This window comes from Meles meles, chromosome 12 (assembly GCF_922984935.1).
Source record: "Meles meles chromosome 12, mMelMel3.1 paternal haplotype, whole genome shotgun sequence".
NCBI lineage: Eukaryota > Metazoa > Chordata > Mammalia > Carnivora > Mustelidae > Meles > Meles meles.
Window position 1 is genome coordinate 25,044,215 of NC_060077.1, and position 18,354 is coordinate 25,062,568.

At 49.9% G+C, this 18,354-nt stretch overlaps 1 protein-coding gene across 7 annotated transcripts; it reads left to right on the plus strand.

The window, feature by feature from the left end:
• Positions 1–8,475: 8,475 nt before the first annotated feature.
• NEFH (neurofilament heavy chain) lies at positions 8,476–17,309 on the plus strand. Of its 7 annotated transcripts, XM_046024050.1 has the most exons (6): positions 8,476–9,429; positions 11,276–11,475; positions 12,658–12,782; positions 14,655–15,468; positions 15,613–15,654; positions 15,739–17,309. In XM_046024050.1, exons 1-6 carry the CDS (start codon positions 8,547–8,549, stop codon positions 16,705–16,707), a joined length of 3,033 nt encoding a protein of 1,010 aa, XP_045880006.1. In that variant the 5' UTR covers positions 8,476–8,546; the 3' UTR covers positions 16,708–17,309. The 7 variants fall into 7 exon arrangements, with proteins under 7 accessions (XP_045880006.1, XP_045880002.1, XP_045880003.1 ...); XM_046024046.1 differs by having other exon boundaries at positions 14,655–15,654; XM_046024047.1 differs by lacking the exon at positions 15,613–15,654 and having other exon boundaries at positions 14,655–15,594; positions 15,679–17,309.
• The last annotated feature ends 1,045 nt before the right edge of the window (positions 17,310–18,354 follow it).

Here is an 18,354-nt window from a genome sequence, read left to right on the forward strand (position 1 = left end):
TGATTTGAGGATCTGGGTGGACCTGGGAACATGCATTGGTGACCAGCACTGAGGCAGAATTTTTTAAAATTTTAATAAAAAGCATATTATTTCCACTAACTCCCCCTAAGAAAGCAAAGACCTCAAGGTCAGTTCTGTCTCTTCCTTCCTCCACCACTAACTTCCCCAAAAGCCAGAAAGCAGTCAGGTACCCAGCAGAGATTTTTCTGGTATGCGTGACTGAATCCCCAGTCCAAGTCCAGTTTGGGGTCCTGCCATGTTCTGTCTATTGCAGGTGCCTGGCTCAGGGCTGAGGAAGAGGTTTCAGAAACTTTCCTGGCATGTCTCCTCCCTGCTGGCATTTGCTGCTCTTGGATGGTCCCTTGTGTCTTCACACAGCCTGACTGCAGAGTGACAGGCTGAGTAAAGCAAGCTTCATGTCCACCAAGCCCAAGGACATGCCCACTTGCAGGATCCTCTTTTAATGCCCAGTAATACCTCATTTACCTGACAACACTGACCATCAGGAATGACTTTAAATTTTTATTTTAAATTTATTTGACACAGAGAGAGGGAGAGAGCACACAAGCAGGGGGAGTGGCAGGCAGAGGGAGAGGGAGAAGCAGACTCCCCACCAAGCAGGGAGCCTGATGTGGGGCTCAATTCCAGGACCCTGAGGTCATCACCTGAGCCAGAGGCAGATGCTTAACTGACTGAGCCACCCAGCCATCCCAGGAACGACCTTTTATCCAACTGATTGTTCTCCCCTCAAGCCCCAAAACACCCAATTTAAAGTCATTGACATATAACTTCCTAAAATTATCTATTTACTGCTTTCTCCTCTGGAACAAAGAGATAGAACATCACTGAAACCTCCCCCACCCCCCGCCCCAGCCATTGTGGAAACTGGGAAGTATAGGAGGCCTAAGTGTGAGTGACAGCCACCCCCCCCCCCAGCATTGCTCTGTGACCTTGGCAGGTCACTTTCTTTCTCTGACCTAGACGATCTACTCTTTACTAGAAGATACCCTGCAGATCTAGTGAAATTGTTGCAGATTCCACATAGGTAGGTGGCCAGGCAGGTGATCACCATGTGGAGTTTGCCAAAATCGTTTTCTGGATGATTCCAGATCAATTATGGCTCCATGGCCACTTTCTACTTAGCAGTCTCTCCTCAGGTCAGATCATCCAGAAAGCTGAGTTGGCTGTCATTTTAACTTCCTGACTGTATTGCCTGGAAATCCTCCTCCCCCAGACACAATGCTGGTTCCCAACAACCCTTTCTTCCACCAAAGTGATGAAACAGTCCCCCTGAGCAAAGCCCCAACCTGCCTGATGAAATTGGGAAAGTGTTGGGTCCATTTCTAAGACAGTGATCCTAGGGAAACCTAGCTGGGCCTTCCCATAAATGTGAAAGGTGGGAGGAGAGTCCTATAGTTCAGTATACCTGCTGCAATGGATCCATTGGACCTGCATTCCAATCCCAGCTCTGCCACTTTCTAGCTGTGCATCCTAGGGCAAGTCACTCAACCTCTCTGAGCCTCCAATTCCCAGACCACAAAGTGCAAATACAACATAGGGTTACAGGGATAAGCAAGGCCAGGGCTAAAATCAAAGATACCTCCTCCCCTCCTTAGCTGAGAACCCTCTTTCTTATTGTTGCTTAGCCCTTTGCTCTAGGTAACAAGAATATGACAACTCTAGAGCATGCGTAACACAGCAGACCTCACCTAGTTGCTAGAACTGGCCCCTTAGGAAAGACCAATGAATCATTTCATTCCTACTCTCAAGAACTGCAGCCCCAAATCATTCATTCATGATTACCCACAAAGGGAGTTGGAGGGGGGGTAATTGGGAGATCGGTAAATCCACCCACAAGCCCATGACCTTTGCTGCAGAATCCAGCTTCCCACCTGGTGCCACCCCAGGGCACAGATAAGTGGGCAGGCAGACAGGCATGCTGCAGTCTTTCATCAGCTGTGGGCCAGTCTCCTGGGGTTAACCTGTGGGTGGATACTAGGAGGAGGAGGCTTATGCAAAACTACATGTAGTTCAGTTTTTGCTGTTTCCTTCATTAAGGAAGCAGGAGAAGGGAGTCTGCCTCCCTTTACTATAAATCAAGCCCTGCAAAAATAGGACATCTCTAAGGAGGGAGAGGAGGAGGGGAAAGATAAAGAGGACAGAGAATTTGTGGGGAAAGGAGGAGGGATGTAATACAGGGAGAAGGAAAGGAGAGAGGATGGGGAAAGAAATGGAGAAAGGACAGGGCAAGGGAGACCGAGAATGTGGGGCACAATTTAAGGGAAGAGAGACAAGGAGAAAGAGAAATGCTCAGTTCTTCATAGATAGATAACACTTGATCTTAGCCAAAAGGCTGAGAAGCAATCTTCATAGATACATACAAATAATTGCTGAAGTCCAAGAGGAAAAGGAATACTAGGGGAGTCTGCAGACAACAGAGTGGACAGGCCTGTAGACCCAGCAAAACTGACCACACAGCGGGGATTGGGATGCTCCAAGCTTTGGTGGTGGGGGTGGGGGGGTGGGGGCGGGTTAAGGTGGCTCACTTTCAAGCCTTTCCCAGTCCTTCTGCAGTGGCCTCCCTAGGGGTCCACAGGGCTGGGAGCTGTCCAGATACCTGGTGCTGAAATGTCCAGGAGCTCACTGGCAAGACTGCTCAGCCATTGGACAACTACTTGTTAGGCACCTACCATATGCCACCTATTGTTCCAAGTGCCAAGGAAGTCAGCAGTGAATCAAACAGACAAATATCTGAGCCCTTATGAAGCTTACAACCCCTGGGAGAAGAGAACACAAGAGAGATAAGAACTATCCATGTTAGAAAAAGGTGACTTCTAAAATAAGAAAAAAAAAGTCTCTTCTTTTTTCTTGAAAGTTTCAATGTTATAAATTGGTATTTTCAAGCAAGTGTCGTTTAATAAAGTGTAGTCTTAGTTAAATAATAGCTTGTTCTGGACTTATACGTATATGTATATGTATATAAGTATGTATAAATATATGTATATATAAATATGTATAAATATATATAAAGAACACTTAGATATATAAATGTGTGTATATATATATATATATATATATATATATATGCTGAAGACACAGAATGTTCTATGTGATTTGTCATTTCACTTTTAACAAAATGCTAAATCAGTCACAATTTTCATACAATATTTAATGTGAGAAAAGGTCACATTTTATGAAGAAAAATAAAGGAGGAAGAGAATGAGCAACTCATCAAAAGCACCCTTAAGCGCCTGGGTGGCTCAGTGGTTTAAGCCGCTGCCTTTGGCTCAGGTCATGATCTCAGGGTCCTGGGATTGAGTCCCGCATCGGGCTCTCTGCTCCACGGGGAGCCTGCTTCCCTCTCATTCTCTCTCTGCCTGCCTCTCTGCCTACTTGTGATCTCTCTCTGTCAAATAAATAAATAAAATCTTTAAAAAAAAAAAAGCACCGTTAAACTGTGGTCACATGATGTTCCCCAGAGAGGAGACACAGTGGTGCAGGATGCCAAGCCTGGGAGTGAGTCCTTACATAAAGGATATGCTGACATTGGGTCACAGGTCACAGGGACTCTCAGTCAGATGACCCATCAGGGGCACCTTGGTGGCTCCATTGGTTAGGTGCCTGCCTTCAGCCCAGGTCATGATCTCAGGGTCCTGGGATTGAGCCTGTGTCGGGCTCCCTGCTCAGTGGGGAGTCTGCTTCTCCCTCTCCCTCTCTCCCTCCCCGTCTCTCTCTCAAATAAATAACATTTTACTTTCTTTTTTTTTTTTTGTTAAGGAGGATCCATTAGAGGCCAGACTCCAACCCTCACCTCTTCTCCCTCTGGGTGCATCTCATTCCTTCACCCTCAGGCCATCTGCGTCCACTGTGCCAGAGAAGTGGGTTCCCACTCTGGGTGTCCAACATCACTTTAGTCCTGGAAGATTTGAGACACTGGACTCACTTCTGTTTTATCAGTGGGTCAACTCAGGCAACCCACTTCCTCACTTTATTTCCTCGGTTTACTCATCTATGAAATAGCAACTATCATCCTTATCTAGTAAACATGGTTTGAGGAGGTACCAAGGGGAAAGTGGTGGCTGAGTTCTCTCTACTGTACACATGTGGCTGGGTGGATGGAGGATTTCCCCTCATTGAGGTCGCATTCTTTAGAGTTCCCAGTGCTCAACACAGGGTCTAATCCCATAGCATTGAGTAAATGAAGTGAGTGACAGCAACGTTTGGTTGATGTTCATGGAGAGCTGTATATTCCTTTATCCTTCACACTGCAGCCCTGTTCCCAAAGAGCACTGACCTTGGGGTCCACCAGAGTTCTAGAAGTTTTGCCATAAGCGTCTTTGTTGCAAGTGTTTTCACCACATCACTAATCGGCTGTGAGGTAATTTTCCCTTAAAAGATTAAAAAAAACAACTGGTTGATAGTTTGGTTTGATAGTTTTTTGGTCTCATCAACTGACAGTTTGGCTTAATTTCTCCATTGACATAGTGCTCCCATTTATATATAATATAAACAGTAGCCATTATGATGGTCTATACAGTGGTGCAGAATTTTGAACCCAGACCTCCCACAGAACTTTGGAATGTTTATTAACAACATGTGACATTATACCAAGAACAAGCAACAGTGTAGAGAAGGCTTTCACAAAGCAATACAAAACCCAGTTACAAATATATATCCTAGTGTTTGGAAATGGATACCTGTCTTAATGATGGAAGAATTTTTAGCATAAAAACGAGAAAGCATGATGTTAAATGAGAGAATCAGGAAGCCAAAGAAATGTGTAACTATGAACAATTATTTTTGAGACAAGTACAAGTACAATCCACAAAATAAAGTGAGTTAGTTGCACAGTACTGTCATGAATCTACACATAGTTAAAATGTATTCAAATATTTTGTATTTTACAACAATCTTTAAAATTTTGCTATTCAGGGGTGCCTGGCTTGCTCAGTCAGGAGAATGTACTCCTTAGGTATCAGGATCATGAGCTCAAGCCCCACACTACATGTAGAACTTACTCAAGAAAATTGTTATTCATGTTTCATTATGTCCTTTTTAATGAACACCTTTCATTTTTCATGATTTTGTCTCTTATGAGAAAAAAAGACAGATCCACAGGAACCCAGATAGCAGCCCAGGGAGAACACAGGGTGGAGCCCAATTCTAAGAGGGTCCTTCAGTGTGGGCCACTATGGGAGACACTTGAGGGCAAGAAAGTCCTATGATCAAGTATGTTTGGACAACACAGCACACTCCAATTACCTCTGGAGGATTTTCAATGTCCATTGCCAAGTCCAGGGTCCAAGAGCTGCTTCACGAGCCCTATTTAACTTCTTCACCCATGAAACTCCTCTCTTCCTCTCCTTTTTTTTGGAGGAACTCTTCTTATCCTCAAGCAGGTGCCTTGGGAAATATTGGACTACGATTTGGGAAGTATTTGAGAATCCTCATCCCAGGGACAATTTTAGAGGTTTATGGGATTCTGTAACCTCAGTGTTTTGTATGTGTCTATCACAAAGCAGGTGCTCAGTAAACAGGTAATAGATGGATGGATGGATGGATGGGTGGATGGATGAATGAATGAAGGAATATGTTATTCTATGAATGAATGAATGACTCTGTTATTCTTCTCATTTCCAAATGGTAATAATTGAGGAGAGGAAGGTGAAAGCGATTTGAGACCCAAGGACTCAGGACAGAACAATTTTTAATTTCCTCTAGATCACAAGTTTGGCTGGAGAACTGATGGAATTTATTCACCCATTCATTCATTCAACCAATGACAACAGAGTGGTTAAGGGCAGTGTAGTGGATTAGCATTAGAGAACTTGGGGGGGATAATTACGAAATGTGGAGGTAAAGGAGGCTAGAAATGGCTTCCTGGAATGGAAGTGAGTCAGAAGGGCCCTTTGGGAGAATGAACTCAGGGCTCCCACCCTCTTGCTATTTTTCCAGCCACACAAATCATGCTTGGGATTTCTTGCTTGGAATTCACAGGGATCTGTGATCCCATGGTTGTGGCTCCCTGACCTTGACAGAATTCATCTTGGCCCCCTGGCCCCCAACCCTTAAGGAGCTCCCCTCACCGCTCTCCCTGTCAGCTGCTTATCAACCATCCCACACCCTGAGGAGGTATCTGCATTATGCAAATGACTGAAAAGACCCAAAGGAACAAAGCTCTACTGGCAAAATGCCAAGCAGAATGACAAGTAAATGGGGAGCCACATGAGAGCACAGAGGCTCTGCTTAAGCCCCCCTAGAAGCCATTCTCAGAAGAATCAGACCAGACACTCACCTCCTTCCTCCCAGCACCGAATGCAAATCAGCCCTTCTGCCCCCTGCAAACTGGCTCATGACTGGATCTTTAAATGGGGGGAAAATGCTTCATCATGTTCTGCTTCTCCATTCAGAACCAGAAACTCCCTTCCCCCTCCTTCCTTCTCCCAGCGCACTCTCCTTCCAGTAAAATGTGGTTAAAGAGACAGTACCATCACTTCCTCATCTCTGAGGGTCTGTTTAGGACCAGGGGTCCTGAAATGAGGCAGAGAGCAAGGAGAAACAAACTGGCAGAGGTCTTTTCTGGGGGAAATCTGTCTTTCCCCATCCAGGGAAGCCTACAGAAGGAAAACAGTATAAACTGGAAGTGTAGTGGGGGTTGAGTAACTGCCTGAGGGGAGGCTTAGATCTGGGAGGGGAGTCTCAAGGCTCCTTCCCAAAAAAAGACGGTGGGAGTCCCAAAGGAGGAGCAGGAAAGCCCAGATGTGTATGTGGGAGAACTCCATAGAAAACAGGGAACTGGACCCCCTAGCAGAAGGCCGAGGGGCTGGGTCCCCAGCTCCCAGAGTAGTCCTACAGGATCATTCATCACCCTCCTCAGTTCCCATCTACCTGGCACATATACATACATCTCTCCTCTCCTGCTCCTAGGTAAAGGCAGAGATTAACTGCTTTCTCCCCAAAGGAGCAGGCCCTGTCCTCGGTGCTGAAGCACCAGACACAGCCCTCCCCCACTCCCAAGGCATTTCACATGAGAATGAAAGCCCAAGGAAAACTGGTATAACACCAGCATAGCACCCCAAATCCCAGGAGCCCCTTTATCTATCTGACCTCCCATTCGAGATTATGGAATAAAGGATTTTTGTGCCCTGAAAGCATCCCACCACTTAACTGGGAGCTAGAAGAGATGCCTATCACTGCACCCACTTCTCTGTTGTTGAGGTGCGGGGGGGATGGATGACAGATGACAAGTCAAAGTACAGGAAATGAGGAGGAAAGGGGGAGAAAGGACTTCCTAGTTGTGGGAAAGTGGCTGCTGCGTCCACAGGCAGTATATGGGTTCCCTTTCCCTAGTTCAGCCAGAGACTCCCCCCAAAGCAGATGTTGCTGGTGGGTCTCTAGTTGCAGCTTATCCCAGGGCAAGGTACAGATGGGGAAAATGGTGGGGGGAGGTACAACTTCTCCAAGGTCATTTAGCCAGCAAACTGTGAAGCTGACCTCAGACCATAGATCCTGACTTGAATGATTCCTAGGACACCTGTCACTTCCCCCCACCCCACACAGGCGCTAGTCCCCCCAACTTCATGCCCAGCCTCCACAGAAGCTCCACTCTGGGTTCTCTGACCCTCCCACAACCCACGTTCCTCTGGCCTATTCAGAGACCCTCTGCCTCCTTCACTGAGGGCCCTCCTTGCTGTGGCCAGCTTCGGGGTCTCCTTCCTATACTGCAGGGACCACTGTGTCTCCCATCCTGGCTTCCCTCTCTCCATCCTCTGAGATGTCTCTCATACCCCAATTCAGAGTGCCCTTGCCGCCCTTCCCAACTCCAAGTCCCCCTCCCCTATTCCGCACCGGGCTGCATTTCTTCCTAGCGGCTTCCTAGGTATTAGGGAAAGAGTATTTCTATTCAGGAGTCTTCTATCTCTACCTTCTGTAGCATCCACCATGAGTCCATTTAGGATTACTTTGCTCCCTCCCCTCTTCCGGACTGGCTCCAGACACGCTGCACCCCCTATCCTGAGTCCTAACTTTCAGGAAAATTTTATGCCGCACCCCCTCATTCAGGGGTCTCTTCATCCTACTGACTACAGAGTCATCCATCGCTCCATCCCAAAGGCACCCGGCTCCTATTCCCACCAGGACTCCTTGTCCTCTCCCTATTTTGGGTCCCTTCTCTATTTCCGAGCACAGTAGCAGGGTCTTCTGACTTGCATCCAGGGGTCCCCACCAGTCCACCCCAGGAGTCCTGTACCTCCTAACCCGACCTCGGGGTGCTCCACTGACGCCGCGTTGATTCCCCTTCATTCCTGAGTCCCCCCCCCTGCCCCGCCCCTCTCACTGCGGCGGAGCCGAGCGGCCCGGCCCGGGCAGTGGGGGAGGAGGCAGAGAGGGCGGGGCCCTCCTCCCCTGCCCCCTCCCCCCCACTGCCAAGGGGCTGGACCCGACCCGGCTGCTATAAAAAGGCCGGCATCCCGGTGCTGCCGCAGTGCTGCCCGCCCCGTCCTGGCGTTGGGTATTCCCCTTCGCCGGCGGCCGCACCTGCTCCCGCCATGATGAGCTTCAGCGGCGCGGACGCGCTGCTGGGCGCCCCGTTCGCGCCGCTACATGGAGGAGGCAGCCTGCACTACGCGCTGGCCCGCAAGGGCGGCGCGGGCGGAGCGCGCTCTGCTGCGGGTTCATCCAGTGGCTTCCACTCCTGGGCGCGGACATCCGTGAGCTCCGTGTCGGCCTCCCCGGGCCGCTTCCGAGGCGCAGCAGCCACCTCAAGCACCGACTCGCTAGACACGCTGAGCAACGGACCGGAGGGCTGCGTGGTGGCAGCAGCAGCGGCCCGCAGCGAGAAGGAGCAGCTGCAGGCGCTGAACGACCGCTTCGCGGGCTACATCGACAAGGTGAGGCAGCTTGAGGCTCACAATCGCAGCCTGGAAGGCGAGGCGGCGGCCCTGCGGCAGCAGCACGCTGGCCGCGCCGCCATGGGCGAGCTATACGAGCGAGAGGTGCGCGAGATGCGCGGCGCTGTGCTGCGCCTGGGCGCGGCGCGCGGCCAGCTGCGCCTGGAGCAGGAGCACCTGCTGGAAGACATCGCGCACGTGCGCCAGCGCCTAGACGACGAGGCCCGGCAGCGGGAGGAGGCTGAGGCGGCGGCGCGCGCACTTGCGCGCTTTGCGCAGGAGGCCGAGGCGGCGCGCGTAGAGCTGCAGAAGAAGGCGCAAGCGCTGCAGGAAGAGTGCGGCTACCTGCGGCGTCACCACCAGGAGGAAGTGGGCGAGCTGCTCGGCCAGATGCAGGGCTGCGGCGCCGCGCAGGCGCAGGCGCAGGCCGAGGCGCGCGACGCCCTGAAGTGCGACGTGACGTCGGCGCTGCGCGAGATCCGCGCGCAACTTGAAGGCCACGCGGTGCAGAGCACCCTGCAGTCGGAGGAGTGGTTCCGAGGTTCGTGGGCGCGTGGGGGAGGGGGCGCCCCCTCCTGGCCGGGCCGGGTGCAGTCTGTGTAAAGGTGGCTGGGCTGGAGGTGTGTTGTTCAGCTTTCCCCTGCAAAGTGCATTACCCTTCGTTAAATAAGAGTTTCCCCCCGGCTCTCTGGAGACACCCCTCTCATTTCCTTGAAATTCTGGGTTGTCCTTTGGCTGCCCTCCTCCAGGGTCCTTATGTCTGTCCTGAGACTCTGGGTCCCCTCTGTTGCCCCTGCCTAAGATTAGAGAGACCCACTCTGAGGCCCCTTTCCATCAGGTTCCTTCTACAGTTCCAAAGCAGTGCCAGCTTCCAGTTACAGGCACTGGGGAGCCTTTGCCCTTCAAAGTAACATGCCTTTCCTGCCCAGCACTGCTCATCCCTCTTGCCTGCACTCTGCAGGGGACCTCATTCTCCAGACCCCTATCAGGCTCCTCCCCAGTGGGGCATTCTCACATCCTTTCTCCCGGGAGATACCATCACCTCAGCCAATGGGTGCATGACGCTGAGGTGGTGCCTTAATGTCCTCTCTCCCCTTGAGAAGCTGGAAGCTTCTCAAGCTCCCCCCTCCTCCAACTCCATGGTGCTCTGAGTCAGCTAGATTGCAGCTGCAGCAGCTCTGAAGCTGTGCCCAGCAGCTGCAGGGTGACCTTGGGCAATGCTTGCCTTCTCTGATTTTCCTTTCTTTGGGGGTTGAAAGGGGAGGGGGTTGACCCACTGAGCCTCTTACTCAGGGAGAGCTACATGATCCTTCCTGAAACTGTGTAAAACTTCTGCATTTTCCTTGGGAGAGGGTGCAGAGGCTCCAGCGATTTTCAGATAGGTCTGTGGTCCACAGGCGTAAGAAGCCTCACCCACCTTGATGGTTTCTAAGTCTTTGCCAACACTAGCAGGGAAAACCAGGAAAGCCGGGACTCAGATGCCTGGTTTTCCCCATTTTCCTTTCCTTTGCAGTGGCAGTACCTTCCCTTCCCCCATCTCTGCAGCAAGGCACCTCCCAGAGCAAACCTCTCTGCTCTCTTGGGCTTTGCCCTTTACACAGACAAACCATCCTAGGACTTCTATCCCACCCAGCTGGCTTCCTTTCTCCCTTCTTCACCTTCCCAAGACTCAAGCCCTGGCTTTTACTATCTTGGGATTCACGATATTCACTTTCAGGAGATGTGGACTAGTCTCCAGACCTCCACCGGTCCTAGAAGTTCTTCTGGGAACCAGCAGCCCATTGTTCACAGGGCCCAGGGTGTGGCTGCCATTGACACAAGGACTCCTGTGCTAGAGAATGCACAGCCAGGTGGGGGAAGGGACAGAGAAGCTGGCATGTGGGCCCCAGGCTCCACAGTGACCTTGGGCTCTGCAGAAGCAAAACCTGCAAGGAAGGGGCTATGACTTCTAGTGGCTCACAGCACCTTCACGCCTCTAGAGATCACAGGCTCTTTACCTTGTTCCACCACAAGCTCAGAGTTAAGCCCTGTCAGCCAAGTTTCACATCTGAATTCCCAGCATTGACAGCTGTGTTCAACCCAGCTGAACTGGTATTAGGACCAGAAATGGGAGCGTCCTCTGTCCTGTGGGGTTTCAGATCTTGAATTTGAGGAGACAGTCTGACTGTTGGAAGCAGACAGACACTAGATTTGAATCTACTGCTTATTACTAGCTGTCTTTGAACAGTAGTAATTTGCCTATCACAAAGGAGAGTGTAGGTTAAGAATCCAAGATGGCACTGGGCACTCAGTAGGTCTTCAAGCCATGAGTGTCACCTTTGGGATCTGGGCTCTAGAATCCAAATCCGGGTGTGTCTAACTCTGTGCCCTGTCTCCTTCTCCCACAGTGAGGCTGGACCGACTGTCAGAGGCGGCCAAGGTCAATACAGATGCCATGCGCTCAGCACAGGAGGAGATAACAGAGTATCGCCGCCAGCTACAGGCCAGGACCACAGAGCTAGAGGCTCTCAAAGGCACCAAGGAGTCACTAGAGAGGCAGCGCTCTGAGCTGGAGGACCGTCATCAGGCTGACATCGCATCCTACCAGGTGGGCAGGGATGGGGCAGATAGACTACCTTCCCTGCTGAGGTGATCCTGAACAAGTCACTGTCCCTCTCTCAGCACGGTTGTGGTGGTGAAGATTGTGGGTGGGTCTTGGAGTCAGACATGCAGTGGGTACCAGTATGTCTTTGTAGCTGAGTGGCCCCAGGAAAGTTATCTGCCTTTCTGAATCTGAATTCCTCCAGTGCAATGGAGGAAAAGAAAAGGCATGTCCGCTTGCCTGTAGGTTAAAGAGATGGACAGACTTTCCATGAGATGAGTGTGAGCCTGCTCAGCGGGGGGTGGGTCATGGTGGGCATTTGGTAAACTATAACCAGCATCTGCGAATGTGGGTAGCCTAGGGAAGGCCTTGGCAGATTCCTTCCATTAAAGATAGCTGGCAAAAGAAAATGACTCTTGTATTTTTTTTTTTAAGATTTTATTTATTCACTTGAGAGGGAGAGAGCATGAATAGGGAAAGAGGCAGAGGCAGAGGGGAAAACACACTCCCCACCGAACAGGGAGCCTGATGTGAGGCTCAATCCCAGGACCCTGGGATCATGACCCCAGCTGAAGGCAGACGCTTAACCATCTGAGCCACCCAGACACCCTGAAGATGACACTTCTAAAGACCTTATGCGAGTTAATATGTGGGGACTGTGGATAAATTAGGAAATGGAAAAAGCAACAAAGAGGCAACAAAAATCAGCCTTAATGGGTCACTTTCAGCAATGGCTAAGTGAGCCTGGGGACAGGGGAGAAGTTTCCATCGCTATTTAGCGGGTTTCTGTGTATGGCTTCGGTCGTCAGCCACAGGTATTTCCTCAGCCCTTACTGTTCAGTAGGCACTTAGGAGCACCAGGAGCCAAAGCAGACAAGGCTCTGCTTTGTCTGTTCCTGCGGAGCGTTTTCTAAGTTCAAGAAATCTGTAAAACTTCACCTGTCATCCCACTGACCGTTGGTAACTGTTGACCATTGATAAACCACTCCCCAGGCTGAGGTTGTATAGACATGCAGCAGGATTTTTGCTCCAGGTGGTTTTCACATAGCTTTGGCAGTGTGGAGGTTGGCCCCAGTGAGTCTGGCTAGATGGGACTTCTTTGGGTTTGCATGGTGTGCTCCAGCTTCTCCGGTGCTGAGGGCCAGGCACTGGCTGGTGCGTGATGTGTGTGTGACCTCACCTCCCCAGGAAGCCATCCAGCAGCTGGATGCTGAGCTGAGGAACACCAAGTGGGAGATGGCGGCCCAGCTCCGAGAGTACCAGGACCTGCTCAATGTCAAGATGGCTCTGGATATTGAGATTGCCGCTTACAGGTGGGCTGGGGGGCCTTTGGGATGGTGGGGAGCCCTTGTGTTCTTATGAGAAGCTTTGTACTGAGTTTCAGGTTCCCAGCAAGATGACCTGCTTATCTTAGAGACAAAAAAGAATTTTTTTTTTTTTGGGGGTGGTAAAATGTATAGGATATGGAATTTGCTATTTAACCATTTTTAAGTCTACCATTCAGTGGCACTAAGTACATTTACCTTGTGCAAACGTCACCACCAGCTACCTCTAGAACTTTTTCCATCTTCCCAAACTGAAATCCTGTGCTCACTAAAGAATCACTCCCCACTCCTTTCCCTCCTTTCCTCCGGCCCTAGCAACCATCATTCTACTTTCTGAAAGAAGTCTCGAGGGTGGCTTCTTTTCATTCTGCCAGTGACTTAGAGAATAAACGTTCCTCACCCCTCACCAAATCTGGCCAGGGAGAGGCCTGCTTTGGAGGGAAAGGAGGTACCTGAGTTGTCAGAGGGACAACTCACTTAGCGCTTTTTTGTTTTTGTTTTTTTGTTTGTTTGTTTTTCTTTTTCTTTTTTTAAGCTCCCTGAGCTTTTGTTTCCCGGGGAAATGAAATGGAGATGGTAACAGTACTCCTGTCACAGGGCCATGGGGAGGAGGAACTAATCCAGTTCTGAAGCAAATCTGGGTACAGCTGGGTGGCCGAAGAGAAAGCCCTCAGTAAATGGTACCCAAGCGATGGCCCTGAGACCTCCCAGTGTAGCAGTTTGTTGCTGCGGAGCAGGCTGACCCAGTGATCTCTCCCAGTTGCTGGCAGGTGACCCTTCATGTCCCACCTCTTGGGTCTAGTCTGTAATCTTGCTGCTTAGAATGCAGTGGGTGAACCAGCACAATCGGCGTCTTCACAAACGTGTTGGAAAGGCAGATTCTCAGGCCCCACCCCAGACCTACTGAATCAGAATCTGCATTTTAACCAGATCCCTGGGGAATTTGTATGCTGTTAAGTTTGCAAAGCACAGGTGTAAGGTAATCCCTACACCTATTGTGAGCCAGACACTGCTGGGTCCTTTTTATTTATTATCTAATAGCAATTTTTTTTTTAAGATTTTATTTATTTATTTGACAGAGAGAGATCACAAGCAGATAGAGAGGCAGGCAGAGAGAGAGAGAGGGAAGCAGGCTCCCTGCTGAGCAGAGAGCCCGATGCGGGACTCGATCCCAGGACCCCGAGATCATGACCTGAGCTGAAGGCAGCGGCTTAACCCACTGAGCCACCCAGGCGCCCCATTTTTATTTATTATCTAATCAAAACAACCCTCTGAGGGAGGGACTCTTATGACCCTCTTTTTGCCAATGAAGAAACTGAGACTTTAAGAGTCAGAATGGCTTGGTTGAGGTCACATACCTGCTGAGTAGGAAAGGGCAGACACTGTTGTCCCCACCCTATTGCTAAAACTCAAAGGATGAGAATATAAGTGACTGGGAACTCTTGAAATTCCAATGGGAATTCTAAGGCCTCTTAATCCCAAATTTATAAATGTGGAATTGTTTGCTCAGGCTCCCACCTTCCTCTTGAACATTTAAGTTGAGGGACAGTTACTGTAATTTTTGCTAATACAGGTGTTCTCTCTTGAGGGCCATTTTGGGGTGGGGGCGTTGTTAGAAGTTGCAGCCTTAGCTGCATAAAACAAGAGCAGTGCCATTGGGGTACAGATTCTGGATTGTCCCTGGGATGATTTGCTAAGTGACTTTTTCCAGACTCAAATTGGCCAGCATTCACATTCGTTCCTCCACCAAAATCCATATCATTGGATTCTGTGGATCTTCAGAGTAACTCAAGAAGACCCCCAACTCATCAATCTGCTCTGAGTTAATAATAGTAATGTGTTCTGTAATCCATTCTGCAGAAAACTCCTGGAGGGCGAAGAATGTCGGATTGGCTTTGGCCCCAGTCCTTTCTCCCTTCCAGAGGGACTTCCCAAAATCCCCTCTACATCCACTCACATAAAGGTCAAAAGTGAAGAAAAGATCAAGGTGGTAGAAAAGTCAGAGAAGGAAACCGTGATTCTGGAGGAACAGACAGAAGAGATCCAAGTGACTGAAGAAGTGACTGAAGAAGAAGAGAAAGAGGCCAAAGAGGAGAAAGGCGAGGAGGAGGAAGCAGAAGGGGGAGAAGAAGAAGCAAAATCTCCCCCAGCAGAAGAGGCTGCATCTCCAGAAAAGGAGGAGGCCAAGTCACCAGTTGGAGCCAAGTCCCCAGAGAAGGAGGAAGCTAAGTCCCCAACTGAGGCCAAGTCCCCAGTGAAGGAAGAGGCCAAGTCCCCAGAAAAGGCTAAGTCCCCCATGAAAGAAGAAGCAAAATCACCAGCTGAGGCCAAGTCCCCAGCTAAGGAAGAGGCTAAATCTCCAGCCGAGGTGAAGTCCCCTGAGAAAGCTAAATCTCCCATGAAAGAAGAAGCAAAATCTCCAACTGAGGTCAAGTCCCCAGAGAAGGCCAAGTCCCCAGCTAAGGAAGAGGCGAAGTCACCTGAGAAGGCCAAGTCCCCGATGAAGGAGGAGGCCAAGTCTCCAGAGAAAGCCAAGTCCCCAGAGAAGGCCAAGTCACCGGTGAAGGAGGAGGCCAAGTCTCCAGAGAAAGCCAAGTCCCCAGAGAAGGCCAAGTCACCGGTGAAGGAGGAGGCCAAGTCCCCTGAGAAGGCCAAGTCCCCAGTGAAGGAAGAGGCCAAATCCCCAGAGAAGGCCAAGTCACCAGTGAAGGAGGAGGCCAAGTCCCCAGAGAAGGCCAAATCCCCAGTGAAGGAAGAGGCCAAGTCACCTGAGAAGGCCAAATCCCCAGTGAAGGAGGAGGCTAAGTCGCCTGAGAAGGCCAAGTCACCTGAGAAGGCCAAGTCCCCAGTGAAGGAGGAGGCCAAGTCACCTGAGAAGGAAGAGGCCAAGTCACCTGAGAAGGCCAAGTCCCCAGTGAAGGAAGAGGCCAAGTCCCCCGAGAAGGCCAAGTCCCCTGAGAAGGCCAAGTCCCCAGTGAAGGAGGAGGCCAAATCCCCAGAGAAGGCCAAGTCCCCAGTGAAGGAGGAGGCCAAATCCCCAGAGAAGGCCAAGTCCCCAGAAAAGGCCAAGTCTCCATTGAAGGAAGAGGCTAAGTCCCCTGAGAAGGCTAAGACTCTTGATGTTAAGTCCCCAGAAGCCAAGACTCCAGCAAAGGAAGAAGTAAGGTCCCCTGCAGACATCAAATCTCCCGAAAAGGCAAAAAGCCCTGTCAAGGAGGAGGTCAAGTCCCCAGAGAAGGTCAAATCTCCTGTGAAAGAAGAGACCAAGGCTCCTGAGAAAGAGGTCACAAAGAAGGAAGAGGCAAAGTCCCCCATAAAGGAGGAAGAGAAACCCCAAGAAGTGAAAGTCAAAGAGCCCCCAAGAAAGGTAGAGGAGGAGAAAGCCACACCAAAAGCTGAGGAAAAGAAGGACAGCAAAAAAGATGAAGTACCAAAGGAGGCTCCAAAACCTGAGGTCCAGGACAAGAAGGAACCAGCTGTGGAGAAACCCAAAGAATCCAAAGGTGAAGCCAAGAAAGAGGCTGATGATAAGAAAAAAGCAGTGACTCCAGAGAAGGAGGCTCCTGCCAAGGTGAAGGAAGAGGCCAAACCCAAAGAGAAGGCTGAGGTGGCCAAGAAGGAGCAAGATGATGCCAAGGCCAAAGAACCTAGCAAAGCGGCAGAGAAGGAGCCAGAAAAGCCAAAGAAGGAAGAGACGCCAGCAGTACCTGAGAAAAAAGATGTGAAGGAGGCCAAGAAGCCTGAGGAGAAACCCAAAGCAGAGGCCCAAGCCAAAGAAGAGCCCAGCAAAGAGGCCCCCACACCTGGCAAAGCCAAGACAGAAAAGGCTGAGAAATCCTCTAGCACAGACCAGAAAGACAGCAGGCCTGCAGAGAAGGCCATGGAAGACAAAGCTTCCAAGGCGGAGAAGTAAGGCAGGGAGAAAGGACTCCAGAACAGCCAAAGAAACTCAGGAGGGCCCAGGAGCTCAAGGGTCAACATAACAAATTTTCATTTTTTTCTCCCTTTCTTTATATAAGAAGAAACTTTGCTTAGATGATGGGGCCCTTCTTCACCAAACAGGAATTTCTATTAGCAATAGGTTAGCAAGAGAGGGTATTCCCAGTCCCCGGCCCTACACCCCAAACTCTCCGCAGGCGATGGACAGTTATGTTATGATAGCTTATGTAGCCGAATGTGATATATGCCGAATGCCATATGTAAACTCTTGACTATAAAAACTGACCCCCTCCTTTCCAAGTAAGTGCATTTATTACCTGTATGTGCAATTGACGATGATCGCAATAATGAATGAGCAGTTAGAAACACATTATGCTTGAGATGTCTTAACCTATTCCTGAATGCCTTCTGTTTTCCAAAGGAGTGGCTGAGCCCTTGCCCAGAGCTCTCTATCCTGGAAGAGCTGGAGCAGGTGGGGCTGGGCACTGGCCACTGGATCATGCCAGGGCGCACTTTTCCACTGAAGTCCACTTTCAATTGCTTCTGTGCAATAAAACCAAGTGCTTATAAAATGAATATGTTTCTGCTGTTATTTATTCTCTTCTCCCCAGCAGGCTGGGGGACAGGGCAAAGGGAAGTCTAGATGTCCTACTCAAGGCTGCAGAGGACTGAGTGAGCATCAGAGGTCCCGTGCAGGTATGGGACCAGTTAACATGGCCTCTCTCGGGCTGATTCCCGGACACAAACCATGTGCCAGGCAACGTGCTAGGTGTTTTATCTTTGTGATTTTATAGCTAGGTGGCCTGGCACATGGTTTCTCAGTGTGGTTCATGGATCACCTATATTTACATCATCTGGGAGCCATAAGAAATGCAGATTCCTTGATTCTGCCCTAGACAATTGAATCAAAATCTGAGGCGTAGGTCTGGGAAAGTACATGCTTTACCAGCTCCCGCTTGATTCTGATGCACACTGAAACCTGGGAATGGGTGAGGTCCTGTGGCTATTAAACAGTCTATTTTTTAAAATATTTTATTTATTTGACAGAGAGAAATCACAACTAGGCAGAGAGGCAAGCAGAGAGAGAGGAGGAAGCAGGCTCCCTGCGGAGCAGAGAGCCCGATACGGGGCTCGATCCCAGGACCCTGAGATCATGACCTGAGCCGAAGGCAGAGGCTTTAACCCACTGAGCCACCCAGGCGCCCCTAAACAGTCTATTTATAGAGCTCTACTATGTCCTCTTTTGTAAGGAGGGGTGAGCCTTCTGAATGAGGGGCCATAGGTGGCTAATTCACCTGTTGTGAAGACTACTACAGTCATCACCATTGGGAACAATGTCAGTAGTCCCTTAATTGGATTCTAATATACTTAAGAGACGATTTTGGAAGCTGTATTCTTGTGAATTTACTCTAAAATTCTTGTGTGGTTTCCAACTTTGTGTTTGCTTTTAGCACTTTTCCTGGGAATTGCTTCTTTCCCTGCTCCAACCAGGTGGTTCTCAGAGTCACCATGTTTCCTAATTGCCCTGTACCACTGGTCACTGGTGATTGATCCAAGAATGGCCACTCGATTCTAGATGAGCCAATGAGAACTCTTGGGATTTCAAACTTAGACCAGATTG